At 40.4% G+C, this 23884-nt stretch overlaps 2 protein-coding genes across 5 annotated transcripts in view; one reads left to right on the top strand and one right to left on the bottom strand.

The window, feature by feature from the left end:
- Positions 1–4255, top strand: part of LOC137175748 (cytoplasmic phosphatidylinositol transfer protein 1-like) — an 81591-nt gene extending 77336 nt beyond the window's left edge. For 2 of the 3 annotated variants that reach the window (XM_067581602.1, XM_067581612.1), the window contains exon 8: positions 82–4255. In XM_067581602.1, the coding sequence (XP_067437703.1) occupies positions 82–440 (359 nt within the window). In that variant the 3' untranslated portion in view covers positions 441–4255. The remainder of the gene's footprint in view (positions 1–81) is intronic. The other variant, XM_067581621.1, reaches the window with a different exon arrangement.
- Positions 4256–10121: 5866 nt separating this feature from the next.
- LOC137175758 (von Willebrand factor A domain-containing protein 7-like) lies at positions 10122–22511 on the bottom strand. Of its 2 annotated transcripts, XM_067581644.1 has the most exons (19): positions 22336–22511; positions 21786–21947; positions 21479–21668; positions 20795–21002; positions 20175–20260; positions 19969–20062; positions 19561–19689; positions 19261–19447; positions 18230–18399; positions 17819–17931; positions 17449–17565; positions 17032–17235; positions 16809–16944; positions 12982–13134; positions 12776–12868; positions 12429–12538; positions 11598–11762; positions 11038–11361; positions 10122–10686 (listed from the first exon to the last, which is right to left on the bottom strand). In XM_067581644.1, the coding sequence occupies exons 3-19, from the start codon at positions 21656–21658 to the stop codon at positions 10252–10254; spliced, it is 2904 nt and encodes a 967-aa protein (XP_067437745.1). In that variant the 5' UTR covers positions 21659–21668; positions 21786–21947; positions 22336–22511; the 3' UTR covers positions 10122–10251. The 2 variants fall into 2 exon arrangements, with proteins under 2 accessions (XP_067437745.1, XP_067437736.1); XM_067581635.1 differs by having other exon boundaries at positions 21479–21947.
- Positions 22512–23884: the final 1373 nt, after the last annotated feature.

Below are 23884 nucleotides of genomic sequence, written 5' to 3' on the forward strand. Positions count from 1 at the left end.
GTTTTCTACAGAAGTTATAAGTTTTATCCCCTTTCCAATATCTTCCTCTCATTGCTCTCAACCAATCTCTCTCCAATCCAGACATGACAATGGATGAGGTGAGAGAGTTTGAGCGCGCAATCCAGGAGGCCACCAACCAGAAGATTGGGATGTTTCCACCATCGATCTCCATCAGCGAGACGCCCCTGTCCTCCTGTGCCCTCACCGGCCCTGCCAGCGCCCCCTCCACCCCCATGTGCACTGATGCGCCTGAGTCCCTCTCTGTCCCCAAGGACCGTCCCCGCAAAAAGTCCGCTCCAGAAACCCTTACCCTACCCGACCCAGTCCCAAGTGGCGCATCCCAGAGCTCTGCTCTGAGCCCACTACCTGTTTCAAATCACCTCCAATCATCCGCACCACCCTCCTCCAACTGTAATCTTGCTGAGATGGGAGAACAGTAGAGGGACCTTGGAATGTCTTCCCCTGCCCTTTGCTTTACTTATTTCCCCCTACCCCGATGTCTTAGTAGCCCAATGAGACTAGTCTAACCTCCAAACACCAGTGCCCAGACATTCAAGTTCTCTAGCCATATCCAATGATATAGTCCTGCCATAATTCTGGACACACAACAATAACTCTTCATCAGTGTCATTGATACCACCCAGGCAGCTGTAGGCTCAGCCACCCTGACGTGGCTTACTTCCTCTTCCTGTGAGTTTAGCCCACCACATATCTCATCTATTATAACAACCACCTGTGATGTCTTATCAAGACAAAGAGCATCAATATTTATTTTTGTTGAGCAGCAGTCCCTTATGTTACATGACTAATAAATTCTCAGTGTTTCCTTAGTTATGTTTTCTTCAATCAGAGGAGCTGATTGCTTTAGGCTATTGAACTATGAAGTAGTTGCCTTAGCACCACAAAGCCAGTGGTGTTTATTAGTTTTGACAGTGTGCGCAAATTAATGACTGATGAGTATCGCCCTGTTTTTCAGTCTGTAAAATGGCTTTATGTATTAAATTTAGAAATTAAATCAAAGACACAAACTAGAGTAGCACAGTAGATCTAATATGTTAGAGTAAAACACACCAGAAAGCCAAGTACTCTCATAAAAGAACCACCTAAAACTGTTTTCCTGAGCCATCCAGGCTGGCCTGCAGATCAAATTGCACCCATCCTTTCACTCCCAAACTCCAATTACACAACAGATGCAAGATCAGTACAATCAGAGAATTTACACCTCAGGTCTCCCCTACTCTACCGGGCTCACACTTTGGAAAGGCAGGGATGTTACTGTTCCTTTCTCTCCCTGCTTGTTGCCAAACAGCCACATTTTATACCTCCACAGATATTAGAATACAACAACTATTGTATGTACTCTACCAGTCTACTTAACCCTTGGAATGTTTACACATCAGAAACCTTGGAACATTTGCCTATTAGGGGTAATATTTTAGGTTAAGCTGTTGTTATATCGGCACTTGCGATATTAGCATGACAGTGTAATGATACTCAAACTGAATTTGTTTATTACTGCATATATCTTATTCAAGTTGACTGAGAGGTCAGTATAACAATTAAAAATGTTGCCTGAAACTAATGCTGGACATCTCATGTTACATAAATGTGACTCAATTTATCAAATCAGCACATCATTTTAATATCATATGTAGGAAAAAAGGCCATTTTGGGGAGTTCTTAAAGCATTGACTGGTCTTTTTGCACAGTGGAGGTAATTAAAGCTCAAAGCTTGATTTGAGGAGAAGGGCACGTCCATCAAGCTGACTTGAGTATGTGCTTTGTTAGCTGCATAGCAGAAATGCTGATACTTTTTACGTTGCCAGAGCTGGTTGGTAATACTGAGCCAGTGCTTTGGTGGGCACGGAAAATGATTTTGAAACCGAAACATCCTTTGCAGTGGCCCATTATTCGTGCTGGGCTTGTACTGCTAGTTGCCATCTAAAACCCTATGGCAGAAACAATTATATGAGGACAGCAAGTTATTCTTTGATGGGAAATTCCCCCCTTTCCATACAATGCTATTATTCTGAGAAAGGGTTTTTATATGCTGCATGGAATGTTCATAGCATATATACATATTATGTGAAGTAAGTATGTATATACAGTAAATGGATGGATTGGTGCAGTATATTTGGTGATGCAACTGTATGAAAAAAGTGAATGCCAACTTTGGAAGCTCTGTACTAATTTTGTATAAAAGAAAAGCAGATTTTGAGTGAAACGTAAGCATGCCCAGAGAAAAACTCAACTTTCAAGAAAAAAAAAAAACTCTTTCAACTCAGTGCCTCTGCATGCAACAATTGCATCGTCACCTACATGTATGTATACCAAAATATTTCAGCTATAGAAACACTCAATGTCATTGCATTTCTTTGCCTGTTTTCTATCTCTAACTAAGAATGAAAATGGGCCTATAGCCTCACATACAGTAGCTGACCTACAACATAATCAGATAAATGAATCATATCAAACAGCATCATCAGACTTTCGAGTAACAGGGCTAACTTGTCATTATATTTCAGGAATTAGTCCATTTTTGTTCCCCAATTCATACCAATTACTTCTAACTTGACAGCGCAAATGCATTTTGCACTTTCCAGTCTTTGACACCTTATTTGACAATGAAGGAATGTGTTATATTACAGTCTTGTTTGGTTTGTTGGACCAAAGTCCTATAATACAGCATAGTGACTTCGAAGGGAGAGTCCTCAATGGTCTTGCCATAAAATATTGTTAATATTATGTACAGTTTCTCACTTGCTTTTGTTAAAAAATACAAAACAAACTGTAGCTATTTATCTGTAACTGTAGCTTTTGTCTTTTGCCTTTTGAGGATAAATATGTTATATACCAGATCTTGGCCCTCTTTGTTGATCTATTATGTATAGATTATACATACTTACAACTCTGGTATTGACCATTTCTCTTGTCAGGAACACAGAGATCCAGGGATACGTTTGATCTACCATGGGCTATTAAAAATAATGCAAACTATCCAATTGTGTAACATTAAGCTCTGCTCTGTTTAAAAGAGTAACATATTAGGTATTGTAAATACTGTTGTCAACGACTAATATAGTAGGTTTCTTACATTGAATCTGTTCCGAGACGCATTACTGATGTGGCATGAATGTGCTCAAAGATTTCAGATAGTCAGATAGAAGGATATTCTGTAGTGTTTGTGTGATAAAGATGACACACACTTCACAGACAATGAATTAAAGGTTTGTTTTAATCTAGGAGTAGGCTTAATATGTTTGTGTATCTATGAAGTCATTGTCATCTTTTGAGGATACTAAATTCAGTTAAGTTTACTCTTCTCAATCAAATATCAAGACTCCTCATTGTAGTGGTGCACTTTTGACTCCCCAGTTGCTTTCGTTGACCCTGCAGGGCAAAATTATTTGTACAAGTTGTAAAACAAAATGAAGCTTTTCTTTTTTAGTGGGGTGGCTGCTTTGACGTGTACTTGCCATGTTAATTGAGAGGTGATTGGCTTTTCTGTTTCTTTTTTTTTTGTAGTAAACCTGCTGTACTATGATTTTGTGGTTGCTGTATTGTTTGAAGGAAAATCGAAATTAGTTAATCATTATTTCTTTGGATAAAAGGACCAAGCTTTTTACTTCTCTCCCCTCCTCCTGATGCAGTTAGCATTCGGCCAGGCTGTCGTGCTGTCTCCTGATAACTGGGACCTGTCTCACTAACCAGAATCACTGAGTTAGCTGGAAAACTGCGCTCAAGTCAGTCAAACAAGGAACAAATGCAGCATTGCAGTCTGTGTTGGAGAGAGAGAGAGGATGGTGTGGTTCTAGCTTTCTTCATTAATCCTGCTTTGTGAAACAGGCCACAGAAGTGCCATTCTTGTTCGGCTGCTGGAAGTCGCTCTGAGTTCTTCCACTTTAACTATTATTGTATTTGTTATATTTTTACTGCCCTTTGAGGTTCATTTGGTTCTTCGTTGTAATTATTGTTTTACCTTTTCTGAAATAGACAAATAAAATTTACTAGCTATTACAACTGTGTTATTGTTGATTCTGTTCTCCACGCATGTTTTACATAAGGGAAGGAATGGTTTTCTATGGAAACTTAGGCCCTTGTTAAGCCTGATGCTTTGCCCTTTTCACCTCCAGCTGATGATATTCTTCACTCATCATGGATCTGGCCCGGCTACTAGTGATGTATTTTTGGGCAAATTTTTGTTTTCAGGTGTATTTTTCTTTCCTGTCAATAAATGGCTAATGTAAAATTGCAAGTCATCACAGTATGATGTTATAGTCAGTGCTGGAGGCTGTAATAATATGTTTTTCTTATGTAAAAGTAGTAATTTTGCACAGCAAAAATATCTAATTACAAGTAAAAGTTGTGCATTAAAAATTGTATCTAAGCAAAAGTATCAGTAGCAACATGTACATAGAATATCAAGAATATAAATCAGTGGTAGAATAGCCCCTGTTAGAGTGGAATATTATATTGTGGGATTATTGTTATTGACGCATTGCTGTGTGATAATTTTAATGCTGTAACTGGTGGGGGTTAAGCTAAATTTAATTGCTTTTTTTATTGTTGGGTAGTTAAATATACAATGATGCATCAAATTTTAGCTGATCATATGCTATTTATGTAAAATCCGAATGTAACTTTAGCTGTCAGATAATTGTAGTGAAGTAAAAAGCGCAATATTTCATTCTGAAAATGTATAGGAGTGGAAGTACCGTATAAAGTAATACAAAATGAAAATATTTAAAGCACAAACCTCAAAATTGTACTTAATTACAGCTGTCTAGTAAATGTACCAGTGGTTACAGTATGTCATACAGTATTTGCACAGCTATACTAGAGTGTGACAGCAGAACCACTCCTGCTCTGTTGCTGTCAGTGTTATAATTATTGCTTTCTCTACATTTCAAAGTACTTTCTCTTGTTGATTGTTGAAAGAACTTCTCACAAACTTAAATTTAAGTAGACAAGGCAAGTTGAAAGGTACACCAAACTTACAATTATGGAAAAAATAACGACTGTTTATTTGTAAGTGATGTTGGGATGATTTTTCTATTGAGTTCAATATAGTATGAGTTTTCACCTTGCAGCCATTACAGAAACTTCAGCCTCAGGCACTTTTACATTAGCTTACTACTTTAATTTGTTTTACAACAAGAGTTTAAGAGATGCCCATGATAATGATTTCATTCAAGAAAATAAAAAAATATGGTATTTCCTGTAAAGAATTGTAATTCGTTTTAAACACACCTGATGAAAAAGTAAAAGATGCCGTGATTTTCTCAGAAGGCATTTGATCCATGTGGTACCATTTCCATTTATTTATTTTACTTACAAAGGAGAGAAACCACAACACTGATCCAGAGACAGTATGATAGGCTCAAAGTATACCATCTGGTGGATACAGTGTTGACTGCAGCTGAAGTTACAGGGGTAGTGGTAGTTAAAGGGGCTGTTCTAGTTACAGATGTTGTTAAAGGAGCTGTTGAATGTCGTACCATTCAAATCATAAAGCAGAACAAAACCTGGATAGTTTATTTAGGCAGTTATGAAAAGCATTAAAATTAAAATCTGTAAGTCTGAAAATACACTTTAACACATTAGTATATGTACACTGTAAGCTATTGCTGTTAATTTGCAGCCAATTTTCATCACTAATCTACTGTATTTATGTAACATGGTTTTGTACTGTAGTTAGCAATATATTGAGGGCTGGCCCATTTGAAGCAACAGTTTTATATTGCACACAGTATTTTTTGGATTGCAGAGAGATTGTTAGAGCTGGGTAAGAAGTATGATAATAAATTGGCATAGTCTTTTAATTCTAAAATTACTGTTTTGTCAGAGTTTGTTAGTTAAGTTAATTTTCCATTAGAAAAAAAGTCTAATAATTTAAAAAATGATAGTCTTCCAGTGTTGGCCAGTGAGTAGCTCCATTTTAGCAATTAGGGGTCCATTGCCTGCTTAAAGGCATTGTGACAGTAATTGGTGAGGAAAGGAACAGCATTTAACTTTGTTAGCATTTAACTTCCCATTGTTAGATTTTAGTTCAGGATTTTGAATGGATGGTCTTTTCTTCAGAAGCCCACTTCTTTTACCTCTAGGTTACTCTCACCAAGCATTTTTCTCATAGGATTCTTTATAGATTAAATACTTATTTCATCTGTATTAGTTGCCTTGGTATTCAGCCCAATTGTTTGATCCAAGGTCAAGTTCCAGTTTGGTAAGATAAATCACTTATAACCATAATCTGGAAGGAGTTACACCTTATGTCTCAGGTGTTTTGTGTTTTCACGTTTGGTAAGGGACAGTCTCTGACATGCAATATAAGACTTTTAGTTTGTTGCCATGGTTTTGAGGAGACACTACTGACACTACACTGTAAAAAAAAAAAAACTAGCTGGTTTAACTTAAAATAATTTGTAACCTGGCTGCCTTAAAATGTTGAGTTAAGCAAGCTAAGAAACTGAGTTCCTTAAACTTAGAACAAAAGTTGGGGTGACAAAGGTGAAGCTGAAAAAATGGTCCCAGTAGTCCCAATAGTCCCCAACTTTATACTTTAAGTTTAATCAATAAGTTATTTTAGTGATACCAACAAGGCATTTCCAGTTGTACAAACCTAAATCCTAGTTAAGACAACATAAAATGACTAGTAAAACCAGCAAATTGGGTAAAAATCAGACTATCCTTACTTGTACATCAAGGAGCTGAAGCAGACTGCACAGATGCAGATGCACTCTGTACATTTCAAGCAGTCTTGGGACATGCTTTTCACGTCCATCAAAGAAAGACGAGAGGACATCAGTAGAAACCAGGCATATAAACTCTGCCCTAATCTGTAATGACAAAAACAAATGACTTGTCAGTGGTTTCCTTACAACATAAAACACCGATAAAATACATACATACACAAGCTGAGCCATGAGATATATCTATATGGTCTACATACTGTACATATCAGCATAGAACTACATTACAACATGGAACTACGTTACTCTATTAATAGTGTCCTTTAGGACCACGGAAAGTAATGTAAGTGATTGGGTAGTGTCATAAAAGTTAAGTTAAGATTTGCTTGGATTTTTCTCTGTAGGTCAGTATGACAGTACATATATAGGGAGTTGGATAATCCAAAAGGAAAATTAAGTGCAGCAGGTCAGTAGATAAGTGTATTAGGTTCAGCAAAGAGGTCAACATTGGGTTGGCTTTGGCTCTTAAAGGCCATTAAAATGTAAAATTCTGCAGGTGGGAAAATTGATTAAAATTTAAATTGCAAAAAGAAAAACAGATTCCCAAAATCAATGAGCACAAGATACTGATATTGAAATGCTATCACTACACTGCTACCTACAGTAGCAAGCTGTTAACCGCTTGGATTTCGATGTGTGTCTATTCGCTGTCACAGTACCAGTGCTTGGAGCCATAGATATGCTTGGAGCAGCCAGAAAGACCATCATAGCAAGTGTGACGGTGAGGCTGCAGCTACCGGAGCAGCCCGTCTACCATCTGAGAGCAGGCTGAGCAGGCAGAAAGTGGGAGAGTTTCTGCCCAAAACAAACACAGAGAACCTGTGAGACATGAGAGCAGCTACTCACTAACAGCTAACGTTATGTATGTTTACAGAGAGCAGGAAGGGGGACAGATGTCACTCTGCTCCATGACCATCTGCAGCAGCAGAGTCATAGCACAGACTAGCAGACACCTTCAATTTATAATTGTAGCATCTGTCGTCCAACTAATTATTGATAACACACTCAGTATTTAAAAATTTTAAAGTTTTTAATTTGATGAACGTGGGCGCTGATATGTTAAAATGAACTAATAGGGTTTTATGTCTATAAAATAGCAAAACCACGGTGGGAAAGTAATGTAATCTGTGTATGCACAAACACCGTGTATGGCCGTATTCAGACCAAATCAGGTGGTGCGCAGCCGCAGGGTCAAGCGGAGGTGTGAGGGGTGTGGGCGTGTTTATTTGTGCTCTAGAACATAACCGCTCTGGAACACTCAGAAAATATATAAATATAAAACGTATAAGGTAACTAATAATACGTATAAAATAACTAACACCGGTAACACCTTTACACCATGGATGTATAAAGAGAAGTTCTCTTTATACATTCACACTTAACACACATACTGTAGTTTAGCTACGTTATCAAACAGTTACAGCTAAAAATCACACAAGTTCTAAAATTAGCTGTAAACAATGTTTGGCTTTTTAAGTTACTAAAACTGCTGCTGCACGGTTTACTTTGACAACCCTGTGTAACATTTATCTAGTTTACCTGTTCAAAAATGAATTTAACAAGCATTTTAACAAAAACAAGCAGGGTAGAAGTTTGCTCTTACCTTGCAAACTCTTCATCCGAAATGGAAGTTTCTTGTGGCACATGGTGCTGTAAGAGGGGACAGCCTTTGATGGCTGTGTGGGGTTTTCTATGCATTTTTGCAGGGGCCAAAGTTGAGACAACTAAGAAATCCATGTTGCCTGAACTACTCTGATTGAACTGATTAGTTGGGCACAGTTTAACTTGATATTTCAAGTTCACTGAACATTTTAGTTGAACTGACTTAGGAAAATGAGCTGAGGTAGCTAAAACCTCAAATCCTTTTTTTTACAATGTACTAACTTTTTTTTATAGTAGCAATATTTATACACTGCCCTTTTAAATTAAAGTTTAATTATATCCTTTCTAAATTGTTTATTGCTTATTTTGCATAATTTTCATAATTCTTAATTCATATTTTAAGCAGATGCCTGTTGCTCACAGAACAATAAAGTTCTAATGTTAATGGCATTGAAGATTTATTTATTATATTATCAATTACTGTCTGTCTACAGAATACAGTGAGAATTTAAAGTAATCTATTGGCAACCCCCTAACCAGAATGTTACTGTAAATTCAAATAAACTCAGAAATATGCAGCATTTCAATTTTACTGTAATAGAGATAAGTTCCCTCTTCTTTAAAATGTTTCCCTCTGGCGTTCAATTGTTTCTCTTTCTCTCACTCTGTCCTCGATTTTCATTTTTGTTTTTTCCCTTACGAAAAAAAAACACGTGAGTTATCACATGTGAGGTGCTGTTTCACATGTGATAACTCACATGTGTTTTAAACATGTGAAATATTCAGGGGCACATTTCTCACTCAGTGAGCTGTGAGCCTGGAAGCCTGATGCCAACCCTCTGCCAATTAAAACTAGGGACATTTGAAGGCATTACAAATTGAATTTTCAATCCATGTTTTTGTGCTTTTATATTTTTTTGAACAGTAGTTTGTAAAGCAGTTGCTGTTTAGACTCATGACTAAGTTTTGCTGACTGCTCGGGATAGTATAATTAACAGCTTTACATTGACCTCCGAGACAGGGCATGAACCTTGAGAATTAGTTTTTCAAACACAGTGTCATATTTGAGAGCCTTTAAATAAATGTTAAGTCCCATAAAGCTGTCACTTGTCTCATCCTCTTTTGTGCTAGAAAGAGGAAAACTTTCAGTTGTTTACTGTAACATTTACAGTTAGAAACTGTTAAAGATTACAATAGCAACACTATAAAAATACAGTATATTACTAGCAGGCTTAGATATACTATCAAACTGTAAACTGCATATTCTACAGCAGAATACTCCAATAATTTTACATTAATTAACTGTTGAAGTAAATTACAGTAGGGATACTGTAAAAAAAAACCCCAAAAACATTAAAATACTGGCGACCACAGCTGCTAGTAGTTTACTGTAATTTGACAGGGAAATTTGTTACAGTAAGAAGGACTTTCAAATTTGCCACAAAGAAACACATAACAGAAACACAGAAGAAACCCCAAAATGTATCGTTATTACTATATACTATTATTATTGTTGAGAGAGAGGTTGGAGAATTTAGATTTTTGTAGCAGTAATTTCACAAATTTCAGCTTCAGGCACTGGCTTCACCTCTCAGCTATGATGGCTGCAATGTGTTGCAAATCTACATGCTGCCAGGAATATAAAGAAATCTTTCAAAGATGTACATTACTGATGCTGAAGCATGCAATTTTTTATAGATCCAAAACACAAGGCAACAAAGTTCAATACAATAATTAAATTAATTAATAAAAGAAATTAATATTAGCTAATGAGTGAGATGTAGGAGATGTTTTATTTCCCTCCAGCAATGGTAATAAAATTTAAACACACCAGATGAAACCAATAATAATGTGCTACAATTTCATGTTATCAGTGTATTCTACATTACATTCATCCCTTTCACTTCCAAAGGAGAGAAACCACAACACTGATGCAGAGAAAACGTGATATGCTCAAAGAGTGCCCTCCAGTGGATGTTGTGTTAACTGCAGATGCTTTAATCGCAAGTGTAGCCGTGGTAACTGCTCTCGCCTGTCCCACACATGTGCCCACATTTCCTACTTTGTCCACAGCAGCCAGCTCTACATCCTGTGAACAGCAGGAGGCGCTGTAGGTAGCCACTGTAACGTTCTCGCCCCCTGCTCCAACCACTGTGCTGGTGTTGAGGGTACCATTCCCTTTTCGGATGGTGATTCTTTCAATGCCGGTCCCGTTGATGCCATCGGTGAGGTTAGCGATGAATTCCCAGCGGGAGGAAGCACAGAGCGATGAAGAGAATGGACAGCTGGCTGATGTACTGACAACCTGGCACCCTGGGCGGTTAATATCTGTCACCTGGAGACACAGAAACAGCAATAAGCCCTGAGCAATTCATTTAAGCAGCTATGAATGGTAATTTAACATGAATAATTGTTACGCCAAACTTTGACATTTTAGTTTACTTAGTGTAACCACAAAATATTGGTGACAGTAATATCAAATCAAAGAAAAACATGAGCATCTGTCCTTTGGTCTCATTTGTTTGCAGTCAACATACATTATATATATTTAACCATTATTTATTACAACTGATTTGCCAATAATATATTTGTGTTTAAAACTATTACACATAGAGTACTGTTTGGCACAAAACTCTTATCAGGCTCTTAATTGTCACTAAACCAGCTCCTTGTCCTTTTCTCTTACCTCGGCAGCAACAGAAAACCTGAGGACAGCGTAGTTGATGTCGGTGGCAGCTGCATTTTCTGCTTCAATAGTAAGGGTCACATCTGTTCCTGATGCAGCACTGGCTGGTACTGTTAAGGTTACAGTACCGTTGGCTTTACCTCCACTGCCTGCTTCTATGGTGATGGTGCTGGGTGAAGTGGAAGCATAGCTGCGGTCATTGTTTGCTCGCACGGTCAACGTCCCAGTTGCGGTGTCATTAACAACTCCATTAGTCATTGTAGCAACTGTGAAAGGGATGGAGATGGTGGAGCCTGGTTCTATGTTGGTGTTGTTGGCTTGGGCCTGGAAAGGTGGCAGCAAAGGATGATGGTAAGAAAAGGCAGATAGAGATAGTTAAACATTTCTTTTCATATTGTACAAGATGATATGTTGATGGATATTGATTTTTAGCATGGAGCTGAAAGAAGCATAGTAGTGTTAGTATTGTAATATGATTATTATTTGGCTTTTCAAATAATAATCATATTGGTACAATATTCACTTCACTTAGACACAAAACTGAAAGATATTGAGCTCACAGTAATAGAGATGCTGGAGGTCTTGATCTGTGTGGAGGCCTGCCTCTGGAAGCTGCTTGTTGTTGACCTGGAGGTGGAGCTGTTGTCCTGTCCTCTCAGCCGAACAACAAACTCACCTGCTGGTACATTACTGAAACTTACCAGGAAGTTACCACCTCCTAACTCCTGTGGATGAACAGAGAGAAAGACAAATGCTGTCACAGGCAGTAACATGATATCACAATAACAAGAATTTGACTACTGTTGACTATCTGTCTGCACTCGCATTGCTTTTCCAATATTGCAAAAGTCTACAACATGCCAACTAGTTGTGATTAGGAATGTTCTTATGTTGCAGACCTGCTCTGTGAATTAAACTGTGCCCACTGTATCATAAAATGCCACAAATTATTCAAATTTCCTTCCATGTTTTGTCTTGAAATGAATGAGAATGGTCAAAGAATCACACACAAGGTTTCATGTTAACCTTTTAACTACTGAAGTCATGAATACATCAATTGCCAGTTATCCAAAGCTTATCTAAAGTTTCTATATTACAGGCAAACAACTAATTCCAGTTCATTTCAACACACTATGAAAATCAACTTCTATAGACATAAAACCTGCTTGAGACAGGTAATTCATCTCTGTAACCCATCTTGTTGCCAGCCAAATCTTTGTCAAATACTTTTAAACTCTAGCGGTGCATTCAGGACATATACCATATAAGAACATATGAGAATCACCTGTTGGAAAATGTAGTGAGCAGTAAGCAGTGATGTAAAGTATTCACTGTATTTGTAAGTACTGGGTTAGGTTATCTTAGTTTATCAACTATAACACATGACATGCCTGCAATGATCCGTTGACCTCTGTTGGCCCCGAGCTGTCAAACAGAGTCACTTCTGTGACCTTTACTGTGTCACTTCCTGTCACAGACACCATGAGGCTAGAATTCCCCCCTGAAAGTTTTGGCAAGAAGAATAAAGTGGGTGAGTATCATTTAGACCTGAACAAAATGTACACAACTGAAGAAGACCGAGGGGCTCTGAAATAGACAGAATAGCAGGGCTGATGGGTTTTCATTCACAAGGATTTTCGGAAATGTAAAAGAGGATTTTCGAGGCAGGGAGAGTCTAATGATCATTCTTTTAAAGATTATGCTGAAGAAGATGACAATAAACGAAAAGTGGTCTGACCTGAAAGAGGGCGTCCCTCCTTCAGACTGAAGTCCCCATGGGCTCCCACATGTGCTTCCACAAGGTTATAAATGAAGTTCACTGAACTTTGACCTGATGTACACACACAAAACAAATACAGCTGTAGACAGAAAATAATAATAAAAATAAAAGATGTTTTGGTTGAACCATTAAATTAACACCTTCAATTCCACCATACTACTGACCTATGACCTTAACAGAGTAGGGGTTATTAGAGTTAACACTGATTTCCCACAGTCCTGTTTGATTGTCAGTGTTGAGGCGTAAACGGCGTAGGGTTCCTGCCGTGGTGAAAGATGCCAGAGGACCACTAGACTGACTGGAACTCTGAGATACACCTGGTGGGGAAGGAAACATGTTAAATGTAATATTTAGCATATCATTACTATCATTATCAAAAACAGATGAATCCACTGTTAACAAGATTTGTAGCAATCAAAACGGGTCCTAATTTGAGAGACAATAATGAAGGTTACAACATTGTAACCCTAGTTCTATAAGCACAGATGGAGCCCTCTACTGGACTCTATGGATAATACTGTCCTCCAATCATATGCACACAATAGCCACTGAAACTTGCATGTACTTAGTCAGCCAATCAAGATGTGTCTACCGATTACGTGTGTCTCACACAGTATAAAAGGCAACATCTCGCTGCAGCTCTCATCCTGAAACAACTTCAGCATATGGCATAGGAGCATTAGGGTCTATAGGTAGAGGGCTCTGCCTGTGCTTATAGAACTAGGGTTACAATATCATAACCTTCGTTCGATCTCACACAGGCTCCACCCTCTACTGGACTCTATGGGTACAGTAGGTGGAGCCCATTGAATGTTTGCCCTGCCGCCACATGTCATGAGACCGCTATAAGTTAGTCTCCACAGCCCTCCTATTACTTTATAATCCCAGCTGCTTAAGAAGAGCAGTAGGGGGCCCAACCCAGCCCAGTTAACATGAACATGAAACTGGGTGTAACCATGGCTTAACCTCGCAGGGGTCAAAACCATAAAACAGACACCCTGCACACCTCATTCCCCGAATGCAGGTGTATATTGCCCGAGGTGGGGTCAGGTGTACCACATCTGACACTCACACCACCCTTTCACAAGTCCTGAATTGCTCGTTTGAGCCTGGACCTCGAAAAGGAGTCAAGTCCAAGAGATAGAGCCTTATGAACAGACAAGGCATAGACCAAGACATTGCTGTGCATTTGTCCTTGACACTCACCCCACTGAATAAGGCCATAGATGCTGCTACAACATGTGTGGAATGTGCTTAGGCCATGGTGGGGGGTCCTTACCTGCCTGCCTGTAGGCTTGGGAAATGTATTCACAAAGCCACACAGCTTGGATAGGGCTTTACTGGCCACTCCCTCTCCATAGTACATAAACAGCTGTCCATGTGCTGAAAGGGGGCCGTGCATTCAACATAACATACCAATGCATGTACTGGACACAATAGATGCAATTTTGCCTCCCTGACATGCCTCCCAAACATAGTTCTTGACCTAAATGAACTCATGTTCTTGGGAACAAAGGGGACAGAGCCCCCTACACTTGGGGAATGTACCAGGGCTGGGCCACAAACATCTGGGTCATCTCGGCGAACCACAGCACCAAACGGCAATCTGGGGACTATCAGGATGAGTTGTCTCACTCTTTCCAGCAGAGGAGGAATGAGACAAAGAGGAAGAAAAGGTGTAAAGCAGCCTCCTTGGCAAAGGTGTGTGTGCAAACGTGTCCACCCCCAGGGGTGGATCATCTTGGAGCATAGGGAGAACCAGAATGGGCAGTGGGTGGTGATTCGACTGGCAGGTCCATCTCCGCTCCCCCGGACTGGGGGCCGCCTCTTGACATGAGGTTGGCGTCAAGCACAACTCCCAGATACTCCGTCTGCTGGCATGGCTGGGCGATGCTCTTCTTCCAGTTGATGGTGAAGCCTAATCAGGTTGGGTGCAGCACCAACTTGGCTGTGTGGAAAATGGCCTATTCTCTTGGCCATGACAATTATGTCGTCTAGGTAAAGAAGACCTTCATGCCCTGGTTGTGCTGCATCCACACACTTGCTGAATGTGCGGGGAGACAGGGAGTAGCCAAAAAGTAGCCTGTTGTACTCATAGGCTATCCTCTGAAAGGCAAAATGCAGGAACTTCCTGTGCCAGCTCGACGTGAAAATAAGCATCTTTCAGCTTGATGGTGGTGATGGTTGATGGTCACCTGGTTGAACCAGATCCAGCAATCTCTTGATGGTTAGCATGCAGAACGTCTTTTGGGCAATACACTGGTTCAGAATGTGGAGATCCAAAATAGGTCTGAAACCTCCCGTATTCTTGGGAACCAGGAAGTAAGCAGAGTAAACTCTTTCTGTTTGTCATGAGTAGGAAAGATGGACACAATAACATGCAGTTGTGATGCCACTCATTGTAAAACCGTGTCAGAGGACAAGTGGCCAGCTTGGGGGCAGCGGCCAGGAAGCTTTGAAACTTTGATCAGCCCTCTCCCTCGCCAAACCTTGCATAAATGGAAGACTGGCCCATGGGGGGCTGGTATCGAAAGAGCCAATCGTGGTCATGGGAGGGCCAGTGCTGCAGTATCTCCGTTGAGGTAGTCTGGGAGGTGACTAAAGTGGCAGGGGCTGGCAGTGCTCTACTCTGCCTGCATGCTCTCCTCCTTGTCGTGGTGTTGCGTCGGCTGTGTCTTCTCCTCATCCAGCCTATTGAAGCACTGAGCAACAACCCAAAAAGCCCATCTGGAGCTATGGGAGGTCCCAGGAGGTCTTTTCCGTTGTAGGGCCTCATACTATATGTACATGAGACAAAGGCAGGCCTGCACACAGTCGCAAAGCCTGATAACAAAGAAAGAAAGGTGCCAAATCAAACAAAGGGTCTTCAAATGGACTTCAACTCCCATCATGCTCTGTTTAACTCACACCTAGGCCTAGGTGTGAAATCTGGCAGAGTCAAACTCTTGGCTCCCATTGGACGAGACCCGCCAGATTTCCTCTTCCCCGCTGTGACATCATTGAGGGTATAAATACCGAAGCTGCTACTTGAACAGCGCTTCCCAGCTCCTCACCAGCTTATGTAAGGAAGTAACTCCCTTACGTACTTGACTGTAACTAGACCACACAATCTCTGAAGAAGATCACTGTGCAACCCAGCGCTCTTCACCTTCCCTGCAGAAGGAGGATGAAGGATAACAAGCCTCGCTTGTCTTTAACTGAGTCTACTCCACTGAAAGATGGACTTCCTTCTCAGGAAGGAAACCAGTCCCGCTACTGGTGACTTCGTTTTCAGCGGCTCCTTCCAGGACACTTCGACACACTGCCAAATGTGTGGGAAAGGAGACAAAACAAAGGCAGGTTGAGCCGGATGAGCTGGGCAAGCCAGGCTGTAAAAGCCTTCACGAAGCCAGCTGACCGGTTCTGGCAGGATAGGGGGCTAGGGAGAGCTCTACATGCTCTGCTACCATGGCCATAACTGGGAAATCATGACGAACTGAAGTCGGTGGTGGATTTCCGGTCAGTGATGTTGCAAAAACAAACAAGATGTTGTTGTCATCATCCATTGGTGAAGCCGCTTGGAGAGTGTCAGTCAAGATCAATCTCGAGCTCTGGTTCCCTCTCGTCACAGCAGAGTGAGATGTCAGACAGCTGAAAATGGTCCCACTGCTGCCGGTGTTGAGTCTGAGGCACTTGAAGCAGAAGAGATGCCCGTCAGCGGCAGTAATTAGACCGGGGCATGACGGGCAGGAATGACCTTAGAGCAGCGACTCCATCCATGGAGAAGTAAGATCAGTGAGCTGATTTCGCTATCACTGGAGTGAGAAGGATGAGAGCTGTGGTGAGACGTTTCCTTTTATACTGTATGAGACACACGTAATCAGTAGGTGCGTCCTGAATGGCCGGCTAAGTACATGCAAATTTCAGTGGGTGATTGCGTGCGTGTGATTGGAGGAAAGTATTACCCATGGAGTCCAGTAGAGGGCGGAGCCTGTGTGAAATAGAACAACACCTGAGGAGTTGGTGAGATTGAAGGTGAGAGACGAGGCTCCTGTGATGTAGGCGGTCATGTCCCTAAGCGAGTCATCAACAGTAAAGGTAAAACTATCAGGCTTTCCAGGATTCCTCCCTACCTGAAAAACTGTCACCTGAAAGAGGAAGGGACATAAACGGCACATTTATACACATACAGTACCGTCTTCAGTCAGACATGAGTTTTTTGTTTAAAGTCTTACCACAGCGCTGGCTGATGAATCCTCTATAACACTTGTAGCCAGAGAGAGGTCTGACTTGGTGACCTCAATGGCCTGACCTCCAGAGGCTTGGGCTAGGTCATGGTACAGTTGGGCATCTGATTGGCTCATTGAGCGTGAAGGCGCACCCCCAATGTCTCTGCGGCGCCTTCGACTGGGGAGGACATCCGTCAACATGAAAGTGACCTAAAAGTGTGAGGATAGATAAAAAATGTGAATGTAAAGGTCATATAAGAATGATACATGAATAACACTATTTACCATAAAAGTAAACTCATTTTGTGACTTACAGCATGTTCATATGAGCCCACAAGTCTACATTCTGTTTTATCATCTCTTTCTCTCTATGGGATGCAATGACATTTGAAGAGCAAGAATGGTGATGGAATTGGCTCTCACCACAGACTTGGTGCTCTCTATAAGGGCAGTGATGGTGCTTTTTAAATGAGCATCTTTAGCTGGAGCGTCGGTGAAGACAAAGATCTCAGAGGAGGGTGGAGCCGCAGTCAAGGCAAGCTGTTGGCCACATATAGGACAGGAAAAGCAGTTTTTCATTAGAATATTAGACTAAAAATGAGATAAATTTGAATGAGAAGTGATTTTGGTCAATTGTGCATCAATTTGTTCAGTGATAAGTATGACTGGGCAACACTTCAGTTTTATTGGTTAGTAACATTAAGTGGAATCCTATCATGTGTTGTTACTTGTCCAAATTGAACATTTGATTATTGCATAAGGGTTCATCATATTTGTATCATTGTATCAGCACCTGCAGTCCAGACAAGCACAACTCTGGGATGTCTCCTCCTCCACTAGCAGTCAGCTTGTTGATGCTGTCTTTGAAGATGTCTGCATTGGTTGTCTTCATCAGAGGTCCAAAACCTGGATATAGAATAGATAAGTGATTCCAATCATGCAATTTATTATATGCAGTTTCCTGTGGCTACTGTGACAAAACTACAAGCATACACATGTAGTTTACAATGGTAAATATGCAGTTTTACAGTATTTTTTCATATTTACAATGGAACTAAGCCTACTTTATATGAAAACAAGAAACTGACACCTAAATGGAGTCAGAGGCAGCATATGCATGAGTAAATTACACTCAAACAACAACAACAGTCCGTACTTCTCTATACAGAACTACAAATACTGTACCTCTGTGTGAATTACCTACCTGGGTCATTGAAAGGTACCAATATGTAGGTAAAGGGCTCCTGCAGGGTTCCCCTCTTGCTGTCAATGATGTCAAAAGAAACTCTCTTAGCTTCAGCTATGTCATCGGTCATACTGCCTGTGGTGTCAATGACAAAACACAGCACAGAGGGCTGGGAGAGGCCCATCAATCTGCAGGAACACAAAAGAGACAAAACACAAGTATTTCTGCATGCTATTAGTGGGCTTTTCTTATCTGGATTATTTTGCTAGGAGCCCCACTGCCAATAATCAGTGATTACTAGAGGTGTGTAGAAGGCCCAGTATTTGTATTGTATTGTATTTTTTGAGGCAGCAAAATTATTTGTATTTGAATAAAAGTGGAAAGAGGCTTAAAAATCCTGTTTTTGTTTTTATTACGCTTTTAATTTTAGAAAATTAAAGTGTTACAATAAGTGTTCATGAATAAACTACCTTACGAAGGAGGTCCCCACACCGAGTCTCAAACTGGAGACTCCCAGATCATAGATGAAGGTGCTGACTACTGAGCTAAAACTTTACTCATCACCTCACTGCAGACAGACCTCTACCTATTTATACACCCATAACACAGAGACAACACAGCGTGTAATGTATAGGGAAGAATGTCAAAGGCAATTATTGCTTTGCACTTTTCATTTATTGCCTATTTTTTACAAACTAACTATGTGGAAAGGAGAAGGGGATCAACAAGCTATGGAGAGTCCCTTGGGAGCACTTTAGTGTGTGTTAGTAGCTCAGCTTTATCCCTGAAGAACACCCCCAACTCCGGGAGTGATGTCCAAATTAGGAAATGTGCGTCATGTAGCAGGTGGATGTGACTCCCCTCGTTGAGACCTGCTGATAGACGTAACAGTGGAGCAGAGGAGAGAGACTGAGATAGTGATGTAACCGACCTGTGTTGACCAAATAATCATGAAAAAACCCACTATTTGTGCTTTGCTGAATAACGTATTTGTATTCGGGTCGATCTTGTTACTGTAACTGCCTGTCTAAAGTGAATTTGGGTCCTACCGCAGGAAGTTCTTGTCTCCAACTGCTACTCTGATGTCCTCCAGTAGCTCCATAGTGGCATCCACAGCCAAATCAGCTGCTTTGTGGTGAAGCGAACCATGACTGGATGTAACGTCATCCTTATTGATGCCCCCCACTGGCTCCTGTTTGCTTGTCTGGTCAAATGAACCTCCATGGCTGCATTTACCTTTGAGCAGAGATAAACAAGCTCTGAGTCTGTACCACCCCACATCACATTCATGGTTAGCTGAGGACTAATTGTGGAACACAACACAAATGTACACAATTCCTTTAAGTTACCTGCAGGTTTTGATCTGGAGAAGAGACTGAAGTAGCCTGTAGTGAGAAGCCCCTGCTGCAGCAGGTCTGGCAGAAGGTTGTTAGTACAATTCCCTCCTATACAACTTCTACAGGTTGGAGTACTTGGGCCTGCAGCAAATTTAGTAAATGCAAACATGTAGTGTATTTACTAAGCTATAGGTGTTGAGGGAAACATGCTAAAAATTTTGAGTAATAATGTGTACATTTTCATATGTGGATTTGGGCGTTACGAGCCCTTGCAGGGTGGGTATTTGTTAACTAACAGGTAACAGATAGGGTGACAATGTGTCTTGTGTGATTTCTCACTCAAGCCTATACAGTCATTCTGCTCAAGCAAGAGTCTTTGTGGACAAGAGTTTCTGTTGAAACCAGTCAGTGGTATCATACCTGCCAGGTTCTCAAAAGGTTGGTCAGGTCTGATCAGAGTGCTGTAAGGGACAGTGTTCCCCATCTCCACCCAGTTGCTGTGGCTGTAGAAGTCCTTAATACACAAAATATTACATATCATTAACAACACAACCATTACTTGTTTTGATCATGCCTCTTACCTTCAAAAATAGCACCATCATCCCTCAAAAAATCATCACCCTCACCTGTAGGGTGTGAAAGACTCGTCCAAGAGTCCACCTCCCTGCGACAAAATTCTTCAGCTTCACACTGGCTTTCACATAAGACACACCTTAACAGCACAATAGAAGACAGTTAGGTGCAAGCAAAAGCTGCACTAGGCAAGATGTGATAATATAGTTATCCGCTTATGCTAAAATAAGTATCCCATTACATTTTATTAAAATGCATCAGATTCTCCTTAATTGACCATGTTTATTCTCATTTATAGAAATTTGTCCAACTGTCTTCTCCAACTTCACTACACCTGACTCTAAGCAGATTATATCTATTTTTCTATTAATATTTAGGACCACTAACTTGTTGAATTTTCTCGTGGATGTTTTCCATTTATTTACTGCAGATTTTTTAATTCTCTTCCTCTGCTAAAACTGTCTGGCTACTGAAGTTTTATTAGCTATCTGTGGTTTGTGCATATTACACATTTGCTATTTGTGGCAGATAAACTGACCACAAGTTGTTCTAAAACTACATTTTAGGCTTTGTGTTCAAAACATCTTAAATATAGGGTCCAATATACTTTTTCTAATATTGTGTTTATTGGATTATGGAGGTCTTATGGAGGAACACAACACATGAAGTGTACCTTCTGTAATGAGATCCCGTCCTGCCTGGAAGGCTTCATCATCAAAATGGTGCTTGTCACTCAGCATAAACGCTACGTCCACCTTTGCGTTGCCAAAGTACATTTGGGCCATGGAAGTTTGGAAGATGACAGTTGACAGGAGAGAAGTGGAAGTGCCTATAGAGGAACAGGCCCTTTGCACTTTGTCAGCTGACAGACTGTTATCAATCTGTAGACAAAGAAGTGACAAATAAACGACTGATTAAAATTTTAACACTCTACTTTGGTGTCACTATGGTCTTTGGTCTAAAAACTTCTGCACAGACAGAAAGGTAGACCTTAAGACAGGAACAGGTTGCTAAAAAAAAAGCAAAAGAGTCTGCCACTAGTGGAATACTTCCAAGAATGTTTATCATTAAATGTCATCAGTATCTGAGATAATGTCCCTTGTTCAAAATTCAGCCATAATTATAAATAATCAGTATTTATCAATTTATTTATAATTTGCCAGCATCATGTGCAAGAAGCCGACTTCTGTAAGACTGTGTGTTTGATACCCTCACCTCCTGAGGGAAAACATTGTGTTAGTATACCGGAACAAAAGAAAAACATGACTGAGCTCATGTCTCTAAATAGAAAGGTGCAAAACATATTGAATGCACTACGGTGCTTCCTGTTGTGTTTCAGTGTGGTTTTCCAACTTACAACCAGGCTGAAGTTCTGTCCCTCAGAGGCAGCAAAGTCTCGGCAGACCTCAGCTGTCTTTCGGAGGACCGCCCTGTTCGTGATGTGACGGTGAGTGATGGAATTCCCATAAAGTGAGAAGAGTGGTTTGAAGCCGTGAGCAAGATCTGGAAAGGAGAGGACCACTGCCACCAGGAGCATGACTGTCTGTCTGGCAGTCATGGTGGTGGAAGAGCAGGAGGGTAAGGAGGGTGAAGTTGAAAGAAGTAGAAATCTGGATGGATACTGTTTTTAAACCCTCCTCTTTCTGCCCGTTCTCAACTCTTACCTTCACCTGATCTGACTTTCTCTATTGCTATTGCCCGCACCACAAATCAACTGAACACAAGTAGGGGAATTTAGGTCATCTATCTCTTGGTGTAGTCAGGCACAGAGAGGTTACTGGCAGTGAGCCAGGTGCAATCAGGCAACAAGAGGCAAGTGAAAACACCTGAGAAAGAAAGGGAACATGAAAATCAGCACAGACAGCAGCTAGGGGTAAAACAAAAAGAAACAAATGATAATATTAAATAAATAGTACATTAAATGTGAGATTTCTTTTAATTTTAGGGTTTGCATGAACACAAGGAAATATTGTTCAAATATGAGAATCTTTATTTCGAAGTGTTTAACACGATCCCCATGAAAATATGCATCTCATGTATTCAGACACTTAAATATTTTCAAGTAAAGATTAATTTGATCTGAAGAACATATCTCGAAAAAGGACAACACTCATAATTTTAAAACAAAAGTTACAAAGTGATATGTGTAAGATCACTGCTAATGCAAATATTAAATATATACAAAAGATGTAAATTAATTTTACACACTCTTACCTTAATGTGTTCTGCACTTAACCAGCAGTCTTATTCAGATGTTGGCACCGCTTCAGTCTTAACTATGTCAGTATTCCAATATGTACGCACAGGTAGATTGTATTGTGTGTGGACCTATGTGTTTCCTGTGTTATCTGAAACCTGTCTGAGTATGTGTGTATGACTGTGTGTGTGTGTACCGCTGTATTTGAGAGACAGTGAGAGTTTGCCCTCATTCCCTCCTCTTATGGATTAGTTACGTCTCGCTTGAGTGATTTGGTTGTTCCAACAAAGAACTCCCACACACCCTGCATGGGATTTTTGCAAGTTTTTTTGTGAAAACATGGGTGTGAGTGTGCTTATCACAACATTCTTGTACTCTATTATGAATTTGATTTTTGTTTTAGCAACCCCAGATTCATTTGACTTTCCATCCACACATCAATACACAGGGGGAAACACCAAAGTTCTCACCAAAGTTAAAAAAATATACCGACCACCACCTTTTAAAGCTCACTAATTACATCTTTGTATCTTGTTTGTTTAATCTGGACTCAAAGAGAAATGTAAAAATGACAATATGTGGTTCTAGAGGCAGTTAATGTGCTGTAATTATTTATCGACAAACAACAGTTTAGTATCAGTCAGCTCAGCACTTGTGTCCAGCATTTCAAATTGTAGCGCAGGTTGCCAGATACAATTGGTGAGCACAGATTTGGTATAGTTCTTTGTGCAGGCACAACAGTACCAAACCTGGGAACCTCCCTGTAACAAGAAGACTCTGTAAAGTTGTGCACTATCACTGTCGCTGGCTGTTAAATTGTCATTTTTACATTTCTCTTTATGTATGGATTAAGTAAATAAGACACAGTGCATTAATTACTGAGTTTACAGGTGTTGGTAGATGTTTTTTCTTTAATTTTTTCATTTTGGACAGAGCCAGGTTTTTTTTCCCTTGGGCTTCCAGTCTTAATGCTAAGCTTGGCTAACCACATCCTGGTTATTCATGCACTTTTATTTGTCACGGTTCTGTAGGTCGTTTGTACCTGCACTCCAGATCGACCCAATGGCGCATAATATGCTGCATTCCAAAACCATTACAAATCACTGTGAAAAAAAGGATGTTTTATGGTGCGACAACGCTGTGATTAAGTCAGGTTAGGTTTAGGCACAAAAACCACTTGGTTAGGGAAATATGGCAGATTAGGTTTTTCTTTTTTTACTTCCGGCCCACTTAACGGGCTGGATTCAATGATTCATCTGTGCTCTAATTACTGTGTGGCGCCGTTCAGCGATATATATCTAGGCAGGTGACTGCTCCTCAGATGGACATTTTTAACTCTTTTTGGAGCCTGGTTGCCGTGCGGCTGGCATGTGCACAGTTTGGTGTTAGTTACTGGCGTGTCTGCTGTGTTTCCTCACGATCTGGTCTCCCAGCAATTGTAAGGTGTATATTTTTAGTTTTCCTGTGCTGCACGTTCAGTGTGTGCCGTTGGCATCATATCTGCTTCTGCTCCTTTATTTTACAGCATGGTCTGCTCGTCTCCTGGCTGCATACCTGGAGTAATAT

This window comes from Thunnus thynnus, chromosome 3 (assembly GCF_963924715.1).
Source record: "Thunnus thynnus chromosome 3, fThuThy2.1, whole genome shotgun sequence".
Lineage (NCBI taxonomy): Eukaryota > Metazoa > Chordata > Actinopteri > Scombriformes > Scombridae > Thunnus > Thunnus thynnus.

Excerpts from the sequence above, each read along its gene's own strand:
- LOC137175758 (XM_067581635.1), bottom strand. The coding sequence starts at position 21,679 with ATGACTGCCAGACAGACAGTCATGCTCCTGGTGGCAGTGGTCCTCTCC. Across the intron at positions 20,261-20,794 it reads ACGGGATCTCATTACAGAAG|GTGTGTCTTATGTGAAAGCC; the intron begins GTACACTTCATG and ends TGTGCTGTTAAG. Across the intron at positions 13,135-16,808 it reads CAATCTCACCAACTCCTCAG|GTGTATCTCAGAGTTCCAGT; the intron begins GTGTTGTTCTAT and ends CTTCCCCACCAG.